The sequence below is a fragment of the Phocoena phocoena genome, chromosome 6 (genome assembly GCF_963924675.1).
Source record: "Phocoena phocoena chromosome 6, mPhoPho1.1, whole genome shotgun sequence".
Classification (NCBI taxonomy): Eukaryota; Metazoa; Chordata; class Mammalia; order Artiodactyla; family Phocoenidae; genus Phocoena; species Phocoena phocoena.
The window spans coordinates 97,990,717-98,008,789 of NC_089224.1; the positions used below are offsets into that span (position 1 = coordinate 97,990,717).

Here is an 18,073-nt window from a genome sequence, read left to right on the forward strand (position 1 = left end):
TACTATTTTCTCTGAAAATGAGGACCCAAGATTATTTGCTGAGAGAGGGGGGAGAATAAGGTGCCATGAATTGAAGACTGGTGAAAGAGAAAGTAAGTTGATAGGAGAAGTCTAGTAGGATTGCCTGGTAGCATGAAAAGCCTGGTTGACATTGGTGACTGATGATATATTTGTGCCAAATATTCTCAACTGTGTGCTTCTCACTAGCTGTTTGAGGTATGTACTAGCAGAGGAGAGGATGGAGAGCTGCTGTGTGTATCCAGTGTAGGGGTTTGGCCAAGCAGGGCAACGGAAGAACAGAAAGGCAAGAGAGATCAGGAGGTGGCTGAGAACAGTGATTAAAATATGAGCCATGAACTCTACCATGGTGTCTCAGTCCTTCCGGGTTGCTACAACAAAATACCACAGATGGGTAGCTTATAAGCAACAGAAATGTATTTCTGACAGCTCTGGAGGCTGGAAAGTCCAAGATCAAGACATCAGTAGGCATTGGGTCCACTTTCTCATAGATGGCCTTCTTCTCACTGTAACTTCACAAGGTAGAAGAGTGAGGGATTTCTCTGTGGTGTCTTTTAAAAGGGCACTGATCCAATTCATGAAGACCTGCCCTCATGACCTTATCACTGACCAAGTGCCCCACCTGTTAAAACCATCACCTTGGGGGTTAGGATTTCAACATATGAATTTTAGGGGGACATAAACATTCAGTCCATTTCACATGGATAGGGCGATGACTAAAAAATAGTTGGAACTGATAGATGGAGATAGAGCAGTGATACCTAGGAGCAGGGAATCATATTGAGTTAAAAGACAGATATGGTAGGGGTGAGAGATAAAAAACAAACAGGATAAAAGAGAGTGGGATAATGGAGCTAATGATTTTGACGGGATCTCATCACATGAGGACAACTCCAGGGTGTGAACTAGGAGTGGGTGGCTGAGCTAGACCGGAAGCAAGTTCACTGGAGATGAGCAGGCTAAGGAAGTGAGAGACTGGGTGGTAGGGCACGGAACCCCAGAGGACCTGAACACATCTACTGTGATGACAAGAGCACAGATGGAGAGAAAACTCAAACCCAGCAGCTTTGATACTTAGAGCATCAGTTCCAGTTGCGGCAAGAAGATGAAGGCTGGACTCTATTTTACTTTATCTTTTGGGGAACGACTGCATTTCAGGGTCATAAGGAAGGACGGCTTTAATCCTGACAAAGTCTTTGGACGGGAGGTAGGCACCTACCTACCATAATTCTTCCCTGGCCTAGGAGGAGGTTCTGGAGAGTACAGAGGGAAAGCTAGCTTTGCTTCTCTTGGCGTCTATAATGGGCAGCTGCTACGAAGGTCAAGCATGGTGACAGGTGGCAGCAGGGAGAAAGGGAAAACTTTCTCACCAGAGGCGAGCTCCACGTGGGGGTGCTGATAGTCTCAAGTGAGGTTTGACTAGTATGATTAATTACTGGGACCAGAATCTTGAACAATTGCCTCACTTCCTGTGCATAGCCTTTACCAACGCCACTAGACTGAGTTAGAAACCTCTAATCTGTGCTCTTACAGTATCTGAGTTGTCTCATCTCCTACCATGCTTTAGGGTAATTTCTTGCTAAACTGTATTTATCTCCTAGTAGACTTATAAACTCCATGAGGGCAGGATTCATGGCTTCCTTGCTCCTATTCCATGCCCAGCACACCCTGCCGTGTCTGGACCACAGTAAGAGCTCCATATACATGAATGAAACAAATGAGCGTGCTTCGTGAACTGTTAAAAAAACAAAATAAAACAAAACACTCGGTGACATAGAAGGCAGGTTGGGTGGCATGGGGGAATGGAGAGAATTAAGACCCTCCAAGTACCTTTTCCCTTTGGAGGCCCTTGACTTTAGAAACCTCTCACCCAAAGAGCAGCTGGAGTGACAGAAACATTTTCTGAGGACCTGAGATCAGTTCCAGATGTTTGCAGGCATGTCAGTTTGTACCTCACCCTATAAAACATATTTCCTTCACCTCCCTCCACTCTAGCTGAGGGAGTGGGGCCCAGTCTCCAATGACATCACCTCCCTCAAGTTGGTCCAGGGCAGGCAGACAGCAGGCGGGTGAGGGCTCTTCTAGCTTCTCAGACAAAGAGTAGGGCTCAGCCATGGCCTGCACTGCTTGAGGAGCTATGAGTAATTTCCACGGAATTTCATAAACAGCTCCGATGTAATCACTCCATCACAGGCGCTGCTGCCACCATCCTGTCAGCTACTGGGGGATGTGAGGCCTTGCTGTCCTTTGCTTTGAGTTATTCTCCACAGAAACCCACCTCCATAACTGCTCCCCTTCACTTGAGAAGGTCATCAGTCTAAGGTGGGATGGTGAGTGTGCAGGGAGAGGGTGTGGGCGGTGTCCTTTCAGTTGTAGATTAGACTTAAGGGAAACAGGGAGGGAGGGTTTAGAGAATTGCGTTGGGGATGGAGACAGGTGTCTTCTGACCCTTTGGGATATTATTCTTGACCCAGATCTAGATGAATCTAGATGAGCGGCTCATGCCTAAGCAGCTTGAAGAGATAAAGACGGAAAAGATAGACTGAGATGGAGGCAGAAGGTGGCGTGAAGTAAAAAAGGAAAAAGAGGAGACAGAGAGAAAGATGTCAAGAGGGACATACATAAATAGAGGAAAAGAAGGAAGGGAGGAAGGAGAGAGCGAGGATAGAGAAAGGAAGACACAGAGATAAGAACTGAGAGTTGGCAGGAGGGGAGCCTGGTGCTGATAAGCTGGGGAGCAGCCCAACAGGCTCCCAAATGCCAGGACAGAAAGGGGCACTGACCGGCTCCAGATGTTGCTGCATTTCATGGGCAGATGTGGGGGATGGTAGAGAGGGCACGCTGTCTCGTGCGGGGGCCGACAGAGCCAGCTGGCCTTCCAGTCCTGAACCAAAACCCAAAGCAAAGCTGGGAATCCCATGGGGAGAGAGAGAAGTCTCTGATTTTTAAAAGGTTAAAAAATATTCCAGCAGCTGACCAAAGAAAATTCAGGGGAGTGTGGTAGGAGGTTATGACGTTGGGTGAGACCCTTCCACTTCTTGTCTTTCCTTTTCTGATCCTTACAGTGAGGGAGTTGGAATCACTGCTGAGGTCCTGCTACCCTAAAGTTTTGGGATTCTCAGAAGCTGGCATGTATGACAAAGAAGCAATGAGTCTGAAGAGCTACGTTCTCTAGAAGAGCCTCCCAGCTGCCATCATACGTCTATATACTCCATCCTGCCCAGACACACAGATACCCTATATCCCCTAATTTCCATTTGCTTCTTGGTTTATTCTCAACAAGAACAAAGCACACCAGAGGTAATACCACTGGTGGAAAGATATTTGGACTTGGCAGGGAGAGCAGGTAAAGAAACCAGAGCCCCCATTCTAGCACTGACTCTCCCACTAGCTCATGTGTGTAATGTCGGGACAAGCCCCCCTCCCGTCTTCCTCAGCCTTTTTCTCCGTAGGTCAAACATGGTATTTGGATTCATTAAATTTTCTTGTGCCTCACCCCGCCTTCTTATTCCCACCCCCCTGCATCTAGCCCTGCCCAAGAGGCTGAAACCCATGCCAATTGCTCTGATGAGGCCACGGGGGAGAACCAGACGTCTGTTTTTAATATCGATGACAGATTAGCGTGCGGGGAATTCAGCCACCCCCCAAAACAAGCCCCGTCTCTGCTCAAAACAACTGGAACAGGAGGCTAGTTATGCTTGGCTTTCCCAATAGAGTCCCAGGACCGACAGAGCAATAGCTTCTCTGAAGGAAACAAAGAGGACGCCAAACCCAGGGGTGGGGGGCAGGAGAAGGAGACAGGGAGGGAGAGTCCGCATTTCAACAGCTAGTTCAAAAGGGTGTTGAACAGATGGCAGTCATAAAGCATGTGTGTGTGAGAGAGAGAGAATGTGTGTATGCATGTATATCTGTGCACACGCATGCGTGAGCTTGTGAATAAATAAACAATTACAGCACTGCACTCGGCTGCCAGCAAAAATCCAGAGAGATCAAAGAGAAAGCCCTCATTTCCTTATTCTGGCCTCACCTGGCCAAATGTGTGCGCAATCCTAGCTCTCTAACAAAACAAGTCTTAAACCTTATTTTATTGTTTGTTTTCTTCCTAACATTGAATTTTCCTTTTTCTTTTTTTAATTCATGGAAATTAGAAGCAACTAGCATTTATCAATACTTACCATGTCTCAAGAACTGTACTACATTTGACTCTCAAAGTAGCTAACGAAATAGGTGTTATTTTCCCCATTCCACAGATAGGGAAACTGAGACCCAGAAAGGATGTCGACTGGCCCTAGATTTCTCAATGAGAAGTGGTAGAAACTGAAAGCAGAAGCCAGGTTTTTTTGGGGAAAAAAAAATAGCCCACGCTCCTTAATTCGGCTTGTAACCTCTAAGATAAAGTTCAGTCAAGTAGACTGAAATTTTCAAATTTGGTCCAAGTTCACTTTTGAGATTGTTGAGACATAGTAAAAATGGCATGGAGGCAAAGAGATGAGGTTTCTGCTTCAGATATCCACTGCCAATCATCTACAGCATCAATTAATCATACACATTTTAGAAGGCTTACTATGTACTCAGCTAGTCTCTAGAACTATGTAAGACCACACGGTTCTCAAAGAATTAACATCAGAGTTGAAAAGTTAAAACATGTATATGATACATGTTTTACATACACATACAATTCAATTCAGTGAACACTGAACATTTATGTACGTCAGGCACTGTGGAAGGATACCAAATTATAAAGACATAAGAGTCATTATCCTGCTTCTTTAAAGAAATTGTCCACTGAAAAATTCAAGAAGTGGATGGTGGAGAGAATTAAAGTCAAGTAGCACAAGGAAGAATTAGAAGAACCTGTAAAGATGGTGGCAGATATGTCATTATCTTCAAACTTCTGAATGGCAGCAGGAAGAAGAAGGGGTAATATCTCTGTGGGGTGTCCCCAGACCATGAACTAAAAAGAAGTTTCATCTCTATCAAAAAACAGGAACTCTTGGATCAGAACACTGGTTCCTAGACAATCAGAAGGAAGAATCTTGGATTTCCATTTCTGGACTGGATGGAGAAACAGAGACTAGATTTATTTACCCTACTACCTGAAACATGAAGGATTTTTTTTAAAAGAAAAGAACATACAACAAGTTTTCAAACTGGAAATCTGGCAACAGAGGACAGAGATCTTGAAATATGGAAAACAAATTCTGTGAGCCCTAAAATTTCTGCAGCTTCCTGTCTTCAGAGAGTTTCTAGGTCACTGCAGGGAGATGCCTGGAAGATTCCCTAAATTGAGAAGGCAGAGTCCTTAGTCCAGGGAGATGAAAGTGACTAGAGTTTATAGGATAGAGTAATGGAGAGGAGAGAGCTGTACAGAGAGAAAATTGAAGAGATCTGTGTAGGGTCCCCTTTCAATACTCAGCAAAGTACTGGTTAATGGATGTATGTAAGGAGCCTACCAACCCAAGAGGATTAGACAGAACAATGCCCATTGCTCGTACAGGGGCCAGAAATAGTGCCTATTCCTCCCAGTCACACTGGAAAATCTCATAATTCATGGGTCACTGTGTAGAACACACTGAAGGGTCTTGCCTCAGTAGTAGGGAATAATTAGCCCTAGACTAAACACTGCTCTGGGTCCATCTAAGAAATCTTAAAAGTAAGACCCAAAAGAATCAAGCTGTTTCCAAATAACTTAACTGTGGCCCAAAATAGAGTTCAAAAATATTTATAGGAATACAAAAGTACCCAGAACCCAACAAGGCAAACATCACAATGTCTGGCATTTAATCAAAAATTACCTGGCATGCAAAGAAGAAGGAAATTCAACACATAATGAAGAGAGAAATCAATCCACTTAAACTGACCCAGAGCTGATACAGATGTTAGAATTAGGAAACAAGGACATCAAAACCATTATTATAACTCTATTCTATACATCAAAAAAGTTATGACATGCCACATACTAGCCAGATCCAAATTGAACTTCCTGGGACTTCCCTGGTGGCACACTGGTTAAGAATCCACCTGCGAATGCAGGGGACATGGGTTTGAGCTCTGGTCCGGGAAGATCCCACATGCTGTGCAGAGTAACAAAGCCCGTGCACCACAACTACTGAGCCTGCGCTCTAGAGCCCGTGAGTCACAAGTACTTTAGCCCACGTGCCACAACTACTGAAGCCCGTGCGCTTAGAGCTCCGCAACAAGAGAAGCCACTGCAATGAGAAGCCCGCTCACCATGATGAAGAGTAGCCCCCGCTCAATGAAACTAGAGAAAGCCCACGTGCAGCAATGAAGACCCAATGCAGCCAAAAATAATTTTAAATAAATGTTTAAAAAAACAAATTGAACTTCCTAAGATGAAAATTACAATGTCTGAGACTTCCCTGGTGGCGCAGTGGTTAAGGATCCTCCTGCCAATGTGCCAATGCAGGGGACACAGTTTCGATCCCTGGTCCAGCAAGATCCCACTTGCCCCAGAGCAACTAAGCCCATGTGCCACAACTACTGAGCCTGTGCTCTAGAGCCCACGAGCCACAACTACTGAGCCTGCGTGCCACAACTACTGAAGCCTACGCTCCTAGACCCCGTGCTCCACAACAAGAGAAGCCACAGCAATGAGAAGCTGGTGCACTACAACAAAGAGTAGCCCCCACTCGACACAACTAGAAAAAAGCCCACACACAGCAATAAAGACCCAAAGCAACCAAAACTAAATAAATAGAAAATTACAATGTCTGAGTTAAAAAAAAAAAAAATCACTGAATAGATTAACAGTAAATTAGCTACTGTAGAAGGCAATGAAGACATAGCACTAGAAACTATCCAAAAGGAAACAAACAAAAAGAAATAATTTTTAAAAATGAAAAGAGCATCAGTGAGATAAAGAACAATTTCAAGTGGCTGAATACATATATTTTTAGAGTCACTGAAGGAGAAACAAGATGGAGAGAGAGAAAAATAATGGCCCCAAATTTTCCAGATGGGCTAAAACAGTAAACCCATAGATCCAAGAAGCTTAATAAACCTCAAACACAATAAACTGCTAATGTAAGCAAGACACAGGAGCAACATCTTTAAATTACTACAAGAAAAATATGCCAATCTAGAATACTGTACCCAGACATAATAGCTTACAAAAGCAAAAGCAGAAAGAATTCATCATTAACAAACCTGAAATATAAGAATAAAATATATCCTTCAGGCAGAAAGATAATGAAATCAGATGAAAATATGGATGTACGCAAAAGAATGAAGAACACCAAAAAATGTAAGTACATGAGTAAACAATAAAACTATTAATTAAATATACTTAAAGGATAATTACTCTTTTAGGAAAATAACAATGAATTATGAAACTTATGTATATGAGTAAAATGTATGACAATATAGCATAAAGACTTGGAGGAGAGAAATAAAAGTATACTATATAAGGCTCTTTTACTGTATATGAAGTGTTAGAATAGCACTTGAGGGCACACCGTGATATGTTAAATATAAATATATAAACCCTAAAGTAATCACTAAACTAACAAAAGAGTTATAATAAATCAACAAAAGAAATAAAATGGAATGATAAATACACTCAATCTAAAAGATAGAAAAAGAGAAGAAAGGAAACAAAGAAAACTGAAACAATAGAGAACAAATAGCACAATGATAAACTTAAACCTAACCACAACAATATCATACTAAGCATAAATGGTCTAAACACCCCAATGTAAAGATAACAATGTCAGATTGGATTAGGAAAAAAAAAAGAAAAAGAAAAGAATAAAGACCTAAATACATGCTGTCTACAAGAAACCCATTTTAAATATAACGGCACAAGTAACATAAGAGTAAAAAAATAAAAAATGGTAAATCATTCTAACATTAATCAGAAGAAAGCTGAGAAAGTTATATTAATATCAGAAAAAAGTAGATTTTGGAGCAAAAAATGTAACATGGATACAGACAACCATTTCACAATGATAAAGGGATTGATTCATCAAGAGAATATAAAAATTATAAATGTTTATTCACTTAATAACAGAGCTTCAAAATGCATAAAGTAAAAACTGATCGAACTATAAGAAGAAACAGATATATCCACAATCATCATCAGAGGTTTCAGTACCATTCTTTAAAGTATTGATACAACAAGAAGACAGAAAATCAGAAAGGATTTAGAAGACTTGAACAACACAATCAACCAATTTGATCTAACTAGCACTCATAGAAAAACTCATCCATAAATAGAAGAAAATACATGATTTTAAACTGGACACTGAAAACAATGATAGACCATATCCTGTGCCATAAAACCAGTCTTAATAAATTTAAAATGATCCAGCAACACCACTCCTGGGCATATATCCAGAGAAAGTCATAATTCAAGAAGATACATGCACCTCAATGTTCATTGCAGCACTGTTTACAATAGCCAAGACAGGGAAGCAACCTAAATGTCCATCAACTGAGGAATGGATAAAGAAGATGTGGTACATATATACAATGGAATACTACTCAGCCATAAAAAAGAATGAAATAATGCATTTGCAGCAACATGAATGGACCTGGAGATTATCATACTAAGTGAAGTAAGTCAGACAGACAAAGACAAATATCATATGATATCACTAATATGTGGAATCTAAAAAAAAAAATATACAAATGAACTTATTTACAAAACAGAAACAGATTCACAGAGTTAGAGAACAAACTTATGGTTATGGGGGAAGGGTCACGGGGAGGGATAGATTAGGAATTTGGAATTGACATATACACACTGCTATATTTAAAATAGATAACCAACAAGGCCCTATTGTACAGCACAGGGAACCCTGCTCAATATTCTATAACAATCTAAATGGAAAAAGAACTTGAAAATACGTATAACTGAATCACTTTGCTGTACACCTGAAACTAACACAACTTTGTTAATCAACTATACTCCAATATAATACAAAAATTAAAAAAAAATAAAATGATTAAAGTCATAAAAAGTGTATACTCTGATATAGTGGAATCAAATTAAAATTCAATGACAGAAAGTTATCTGAAAAATCCCCAAATATTTGGAAATTAAGTAACATGCATCTAAAGAATCCATGGGTCAAAGAAGAAAACAAAAGGGAAATTAAAAGATATATTGAACTGAACGAAAATGAAAACACAATTTATCAAAAATCTGTGGTAAGCCACTAAAGCAGTTATTAGGGGAAATTACTTGTCTTACAAGAAAAATCTCAAATCAACAACTTCAGCTACCACCTTAAAAATCTAGAAAAAAGAGGAACAAACTAAATCTAAAATAAGCCAAAGAAATTTCTTAACAAAGGTCAGAGTAGAAATCAATGAAATGGAAAACAATAGCAAAGGTAGGTGAAATCAAAGCTGATTCTTTGAGAAGATAAATAAATTACACAATCTTCTTTCCAGATTGATCAGAAAAAAAAAGAGAGATGACAGAAATTACCGATATCAAGAATGAGAATGATATCACTATAAATTCCATAAATATTAAAAAAATAATAACAGAATATCACAATTTTTTTGCCAGTAAATTTTATAACTTACACAAAATGGATAAGTTCTTTGAAATACACAAGGTACCAAAATCACTTAAGAAGAAATTCATAACCTGAATAGCCCTATATCTATCAGAGAATTAAATTAGTAATTAAAACCTTCTTACAAGAAAAGCTCCAAGCCCAGATTATTTCACTTGTGAATTTTACCAAACAATTTTTTTAAAATACATTACTAATTCTACCCAAACTCTTTCAGAAAACTAAAAAGGATAAAATATTCTGCAATTTATTTTGAGAGGCCAGAATTATCCTGACAGCAAAACAGACACAGGCATTACCAGAAAACTACTGATCAAAATACCTGACAAATAAGGATGCAAAAATGTAAACAAAATTTTAACACAATAAATCCAACAATATATACAAAAAGATAGTGCATCATGACCATGTGGGATTTATTCCAGGAATACAAGGTTTTTTTTTTAATCCTTTGAAAATGCATCAATATAATCGACCGTATTAACAAACTAAGAAACATAAACTATGATCATTTCAATGGACACAGAGAATTCAACATTCATAACAAATAAAGATTCAAGCACTGTGCTGGGAGTAGGACAGACTGGCTGTGGAACTTTGGGAAGGTCACAGACCTCTGTGGGATTCACTACTTGATCTATAAAAATGCGCCTGGTAATCATTCAGAGACTAATGTTAGCAACATGGCGGCCTAAGAATTTTCACCCTCACCCCCCCAACCCCCCCATCACCCCTCTAACAACCTCCATCAAAAAATCAATTTGAACCAATCCGAGTAATGGCATTGTGGGGACAATTTGAACCGAAAAATCAATTTGAACAGCTGTCCGTGCGCAGAAGTACTTCACAAGAACTAAGGTTTCTAGGTGAGGGATCATTGCACCTGGGTGAAGCACAAAACTAAGGAAAGATGCTTTGAGGAGGGTAGGAAAGATAGATTCACATTACTCTTATAACCTCTCCCCCACGCCTGAGCAGCCCAGTGCAGAGAGAGAAACCGTCCCTGTGGAAGGAAAGAGAAAAGTGAGACCAACTTCACTTTGCACTCCAGAGCCAGCTCCCATGGCTGTAGGTGGCTCCCAGAAGACTTCTGTGTGCATCCAGGACTCTGGCTCATCCCAGCAACTGCTGTCTCCAGGGGCCCCAGCAGCTTCCATGGCACCAGGCTCCCAGTGGGCTCCCACGAACCCAGGTCTCCAAGTCACCCTGACACCTGCCAGCTCCGAAGGCCCCCAGGTGATCTACACTTGAACCCGGGTTTCCGGCTGGGGCCAGCACTAGGCCAACTACCACCAGCTCAGGCTTTTGACCTACCCTGCAACCAGGCTGGCTCCCAGGTTCCTGACACTCCAGCACTCCAGGCCTGCCCTCATGGCCCAGCCTCAAGGCCAGCTCCCTCAGACCCAGGCTCCCCGCCTGCCATAAGCCAGACCAGCCCTGCAGACCCACCTGCAGGATGTCACAGCCTCCTGTATACTCTTTAAGTAAACTTAAAGCACTCCTTAAGATCCACTTTCTGCATCTTCTCCTGCATGTCTGAATAATTTCCAAATCCTCTTCCTTAGCATGAAAGACAACTATCTCAGTACATCTCACTAGAAAAGACAATTCCTTGAACTTCTTTATCTCAGTCCCAGAGATAATATATTTACAGATCAAGGTCTTCAAGAATGTAACCTGTAGGCCTTCCCAAGTAGAAACGGGTAAATCCTTTTTTGAATTAACACTTTAGTATATGACTTTGTGGATCCAATTTAGAGAATCAGAAATCCTCTACAAGTACAATTTGCTACCTTCCCCTGTAGAAAATCATACCAAAAAGCACACAGGTGTGGGAACTAGGTAACAAACACCAAACAGTGAAACTTCCCAGTGTCTTCCCAGTTCAGAGGACACCAAGTCTCCAAAGGTATTTAGAAAATCCCAGTTTCCCTCCTCTGTCACACCATCTCAGCGAAAGAGGAAGTCTTGAACTTTCTGCTTACCTGTGTAGAGGTCCGTATCTGTGTATTCATCCACTTTCTTGTGCTGCAGAATATAATCAGAGACCTTGGTCCCAATAGCTGGCTGAACATCTACCCACTCCAAGGAGACCACGGTGCTGGAGGGCTCTACTGCTGGGGAGAGCCGCAGCCTAGGGGGGTGACAGGGAAGGTTGTTTGTTTGCCAGCCAGTACTGTCTGGGCCCCAAGAGTTTGCACAGGTCAAGATTAAAAGCACAGGATTCAGTCTGGCTTCAACCCACCACCATACCCCTTGTGTAGACTTAGGCAATTAATTATACCTCTTTCAGCCTCTGTTTCCTTGTTCATAATGGGGACAAGAAAGAGCCACCTTTTGGATCAATGTGGAATCCAGTAAATTGATCCAAGTACCTAGTGTGTGCTCACAGCAAGTTGATTAGCTTTCCATTTGTTTAAACTATATTCTCAATGATGCTTCACTGTCAATTAAATTGGCAGTGCTTTCAAACACAGTCATCTGCCAACCTCTCTGCCATTCTCTTCAATCCCCCCAGTATATCAGTCAATGCTTTAATATCAATACTCCCTCACAGCGGGCAGGGATCCTGGGGAATCCTTTTACAAAGCAAGAAATAACAGAATGTTTGAAGGTGAGAACTGGGGGGGGGGGGTCCTCTGAGAGAGGGAAGGGCAATCCCCCCATTTCATGGAAGGTGAAAGCAAAGCCCAGAAAAGGGGATGATCTGCACAAAGTCACACAGCAAACTGGGGACAGAACCATGATGGTGACTTTGCTTGTCCCCAGCCCAGATTCCTTCTCTCTTTCCACTATACCCACTAACTCTGCAAGGACTGTCTTACAATGGACCCTCAGTATTGGCTCCTGCCCAGACCTCCTCCACTCATCACACCACTCTCCCTCTTAATCACACTGCCCCAATCAAGAAGACCTTCCTTTACTTCCTCAAAGGGTGAGTTTCCTGAGTCAGGGCTTTCCCATGGGCTCTGTCTTTTTCCTGAAACACGTCTGTTGCCATTTGCTGCCTGGCAAACTCTGACTCTAATTCAGGTCTTCTCAGAGAGGCTTCCCAGACTATCTCCCTCTCCTCCAACTAAAGCATCCCCTCTTTGTTCTGTCCATTAGCACATCTTTGTTTTTCTTTCATATTTTTATTATTTAAATGTTTAAACGGTATCATGCTTTCCTGTTTTTGCTTTGACATCTGTCCCCCTCACTAAACGGTCAGTTCCCTAAGTGCACAGGCTGTGCCTGTCTTGCTCATTTATGAATTCCCCAATGTCTGACACACAGCAGGTGTTCAAAACTTATTTGTTGAATGAATGAATAATATAAAGTTTCTTAGAAAAGGTCCTACACTTTCTTTATCTCAGTAGTCCCAGTGGTCAACACAGAACTGGCAAAGCAGTGGTTAGTGCTCGGTAAACCTTTGCCGAATGGATGAGTGAAGAAAAGTAATGATGGCTGGCTTGGTGCTATTAAAATAGCACACACTGCAGTGTTAAGTGTCTACCTCCGAGCCACGATTCCATTCTGCCAAAGCTCCCTGCTTTCTCAAAGAAGGAGGTAGGCCCCCAGAGACTTCAGGCATCTGGTGAAGCACCTTAGGAACAGAAGCAAGCCATGGCCTGCACTGGCAGGACAAGAGTATGAGTCCATGGAAAGGGGTGGCCAGAGGAAGAGGGACCATACATACGTACACCGGCTGCGGGAGAGGGCTGCAGTTGGGGAGCCCACTGGCATCAAAGGCGCTGAGGTCACACCTGCACCAGTCATCGATCACGTCCCCTTTCCCTGAGCACCAGTAGGAGCTCATCAGTGCACTCTTGAAGGCCTGGAATAAAGGAGGACAAAAGAGATGATTATGACAATGGTGAAGAGATGGAGAGTGAAGGTCCCAGTGGCCATGACAGTCACTGACCCAAGCTTCAGAGGAGCTCTCCTGGGCACAGGACACCATCTCTTGCATAAAGCTCCAGCATTCTACCACCGGGTTCTTCTATTTTGAGCCATTCTCCACCCAACAGCCAGAAGGATCACTGAGACAGGATAGTAATAGCATCCACTGAGAACCTCCCCTGGGCCTGACACTCTGCTCTAAGTATATTAACTTATTTCATCTTCAGTACCTCACACGATAGCTGTAATAAAAATTATCATTATTTCCCATTCTACAAACTGAAAAACTGGGGCACACAGAAGGTAAGTAATTTGTCTGAGGTTCATAGCTACTAAGTGATGGAACTGAGATCTGATCCAAGACAGTCTGGCTCCAGACCCTGCCCTCCTTAACACCTTGCCACACTGCTTCTTGTAGAAATCTGACCACCTCACCACCCTGCTTTGAAACCTTCAGAGGCTCCCCATAGCCCTCAGGATAAAGTCTAAACTCCATGCTTTAGCTCCTGACCACCTTCTTAGTCTCATCTCTCACCACTCCTCTGATTTTCCTTTGCATGCTAACATCCACCCTCATGCAACCATTAACATTTCCACCAACAGTGAATTCCTGCTTATGAAAAGTGTGCTCTAAATCAGGAGACAGCAAAGTGTTTCTGCAAAGGACCAGACAGTAAATATTTTTGACTTTATGGCCAGGCAGTCTCTGCCACAATAACTCAACTCTGCCTTTGTAGCATGAAAGCGACACAAATTATAAATAAGTGGGCATGTTTGTGTTCCAATAAAACTTTATTTACAAAGACAGCCAACAGGCTAGACTTGTTCTGAGGTACATTGTTTGCTGACCCTTGCTCTAAATGATGATTTATTGATTGATTATTATTATTTTGGCTGTGTTGGGTCTTCGTTGCTGTTGCGTGGGCTTTCTCTAGCTGTAGCGAGTGGGGGCTACTCTTCGTTGTGTTGTATGGTTTTCTCATTGCGGTGGCTTCTCTTGTTGAGGAGCACGGGCTCTAGGCGCGTGGGCTTCAGAAGTTGCAGAGCGTGGGCTCAGTAGTTGTGGTGCGCGGACTCTACAGCTCAGGCTCAGTAGTTGTGGTGCATGGGGTTAGTTGCTCCACAGCAAATGGGACCTTCCCGGACCAGGGATCGAACCCGTGTCCCCTGCATTGGCAGGTGGATTCTTAACCACTGTGCCACCAGGGAAGTCCCCTGATGTTCTATTTAATTGCAATGTGCTTCATTGTCTCTCTCTTTCTCCCTCTCTCTCTCTCTTTTTTTTTTTTTAATACATCCTGTCCTCTCTACTGGAATACTCAACCCCACCCCCACCTTGGAATCCAATTCACTCTTTTGGTCTCAGATGAAACCTTCTTTTCTATGGGAACCCTACCTTGACTTTCTTAAGCCTGTAATCAGGCTCCCCTTCTGGACACCACAACACACTAGACCACACCTAATCATCACATTCCCTTGCCTATCTCACCCAACAGACTTTGATTTCACAAAGGGCACAGGCCATGCCTTGTTCACATGAGTGCTCCCATGGGACTGAGAACACTTATTCAGTCAATATTTACTGAATAAATGAACAGACATTGAAAAACTGATCACGAGGCTGAGGTTCAGATGTGCTTTATGCTTTCGTCACTCCATTTACACTGACATTTCAAGGCACTGGGGATTCAAAATGTTTGACAGCTCTTTTTCAAACTTGGGGATTCCAGAGAATGTTGATCTCTTACTCCTTTGCCAGGTAACAGACTACCTGCTTGCTTTCTTTTTTCTTTTTTTTTTTTTTTTACTTTCTGTGTACTTTTCCAACTAAAGCTTCACAAAACCTACTACCAAGGACACTTGATTACCCAGGTGACACTTTTTCCATCTTGCATTTTTTTGGTTGTTCTTTCTTTCTTTATTTTTTGGCTGCACTGGGTCTTTATTGCTGCATGTGGGCTTTCTCTAGTTGTGGCGAGCGGGGGCTACTCTTCGTTGCGGTGCACGGGCTTCTCATTGTGGTGGCTTCTCTTGTTGCAGAGTACGGGCTCTAGGCACGTAGGTTTCAGTAGTTGTAGCACACAGGTTCAGTAGTTGTGACTCGCGGGCTCTAGAGCACAGGCTCAGTAGCTGTGGTGCACAGGCTTAGCTGCTCTATAGCATGTGGGATCTTCCCAGACCAGGGCTCGAACCTATGTCCCCTGCATTGGCAGGTGGATTCTTAACCACTGTGCCATCAGGGAAGCCCTCCAACTTGCATTGTTGAAAAGACTCAAGTACAGCATGTTTGTGTAAAGTGGGTCTGGGGTCTGCCTCCTTAGCTACTCAGAACACAGATCTAGAAGGAGAACGTGTGTATCAAGGACACTACTGTGTAAGCCTCCAACACATTCCTCTCAGTGCCTCTGATGAGAAGGCTCCAGTTATTCCTGCCATATGTCCTTACTCATATCCTCTCCAAGGGGTGAACAAATGATCCAATTTCTCCTGAATTAAGAATAGTGACCCAAAGAAATAAAAAGAATTATAAGAGCTAATGTTCATGAAGCACCTAATTATACAGTGGAATGTACTTTAAGGGCATTAAAGTGTCATTCTCACAATAGTCCTGAGACACAGATACTGTGATCTTCATCTACAGGTGAGAACTAGAAACCGGAACAGTGAAGAAATATTCCCAAGATCACATAGCAAGCAAATGATGGAAGCAGAATCCCAACCCAGATCTCTGTGACTCCCAAGCATAGGTCTTTTCTATTTAACCACTCAGGACAGTGGGGTTGACTCCAGGTAGGATTGCCAGATTCAGTAAATAAAAATACAGGATGCCCAGTTAAATTCACGTTCCAAATAAACAACTTTTTTTTAGTATAAATATATCCCATTCAGTGTTTGCATATAAATTATGTGGGCCAGAGTCTGGCACACAATAATAGCACTGTTCTTACTACAAGTTAGAACCTAGGTTAGGAACAACATAGGTTCTCCTACTGGCACCAGAGGGGGCACTCTCATGAGGGCAGAAACCAGATGGGATGGGTCATGCTGACTGACAGACTTTCTTCTCCCTCCATTTGCCGGCTCCCTCTGATTTAAATTAACATGTACAACTGCTCGTGGTTTAAGATTCTGTAACATCTCCAGCTAGAGCTAAGGGCTTAATTATCATAATGGTGAGATCCAGGGCCATGGATGAAAGTGACACAGATGGTAAGAGATTGCCTTGGACTCCAGCAAGGGGAGGAGAGAGAACATCCTGTTTTGTGTACGTGTTTTTGTTTTTGCGTGTGTGCGTGTGCGTGTGTGTGTGTGGTTTTTGTAATCAATAGTCACTGGAGCTTGTGAAAAACAAAACAGGAAATCTCTCTGGACTTTGTGAGTTTCACCATCCAAGCAGCTCTTGGGAAGAAACATTGCCTGTGAGTCTCCACATCCACTGGCTCTTTCCCAAACCCTGAGGAACAGAACAGGGACTGCAGCAGTGGCCAGGCAAACCGTGGACAGAGCTCAAACACACCCTGATAAAAGGCCTACATCAAACAGGGAGCCCTCGCAAGGCAGCAGAAGCCAGCATGCATCAGCTCAGGTTCACTCTTTTCTTACATCTCCAGTCCTTGCAACACTCCATCCCGAATCCAAAGAGATCCCAAGGGAGGAACAGCATAGAATGTTCCAGCTTCCAAGGACTCCATAAATCATCTAAGTGAATCTGTTTTACAGATGCACATACAGTGGCCCAGAAATGCTAGTTGGCTGGCCCAAGGTGATAGAGCAACTTTGTGGTGAAATGACTCTATTCCTCCATTTAATCCTCAAAATTACCCTTTGAGATGGGTGTCCTATTCCCATTCACAGACACATGGATGAGTAGGATTTGAACTGAAGTTCGTCTGAATTCTGGCACCCTGGACTTCCCCAGGTCACACAGGAACTATAAATGCCAAGATTTCATCCAAAACATCCTTTTCAGCTGTTCTGCTTGTATCACGTGCTTATGTGTTGTTTGTTGTGTGCATGTGTGTGTGCCTGTGTGTGTTCTCAGAGGAAAATGAAACCTTACACTAGAGGCATTGTTGACTCCTAGCTTTTGAAAAAGTGAAGGCACTTAAGAAACAAATCCTGTACTTAATACAGGGCTAAGGGCTACATTTGCATGGTCATTGGTTTTCATGACAATGAAGGTTTGCATTTCCACTACTAGTGAATGCTTCCAACTTCTGGCTAATTAGCTAGCAAACCAAGCCCCTCAGGATGCAAAAACAGCCACAAAAATGTTAAGCAATCAAAGTAAGCTAGGATTTATTCTTGACTCCACTGTTACTTCCCTAACTGAACTTTGCATAAGTTGTTTCTCTAGTTAAGCCTCAATTTGTCCATCTGTAAAATGAGGACACAGAAGTTTTAGTTCAGAGGGTTTAATTAACTGAATTTCCTCCTCCATACTACATGCCATCTAGATGCTGAGAAAGACGACGGACAAGACCCAGTCACTAACTTCAAAGGACTCACAGTCTAGTGATGAAGGCGCACACAATTACAATTAATATGGTTGAAATGCTGTGAAGTAACATGCAGGAGGTTATGGGAATACAAAGGAAGAGGACTTTCCAGCTCTAAAAGCTTTG

The 18,073-nt window shown here is 42.5% G+C and overlaps 1 protein-coding gene across 3 annotated transcripts in view; it reads right to left on the bottom strand.

Annotated features, from left to right (window-relative positions):
* The window catches only part of ASTN2 (astrotactin 2), a 914,376-nt gene that overhangs the window by 143,368 nt on the left and 752,935 nt on the right, over positions 1-18,073 (bottom strand). For all 3 annotated transcript variants that reach the window (XM_065878807.1, XM_065878806.1, XM_065878804.1), the window contains 2 exons: positions 13,250-13,383; positions 11,552-11,700 (listed from right to left, as the gene is read on the bottom strand). In XM_065878807.1, the coding sequence (XP_065734879.1) occupies positions 11,552-11,700; positions 13,250-13,383 (283 nt within the window). The remainder of the gene's footprint in view (positions 1-11,551; positions 11,701-13,249; positions 13,384-18,073) is intronic.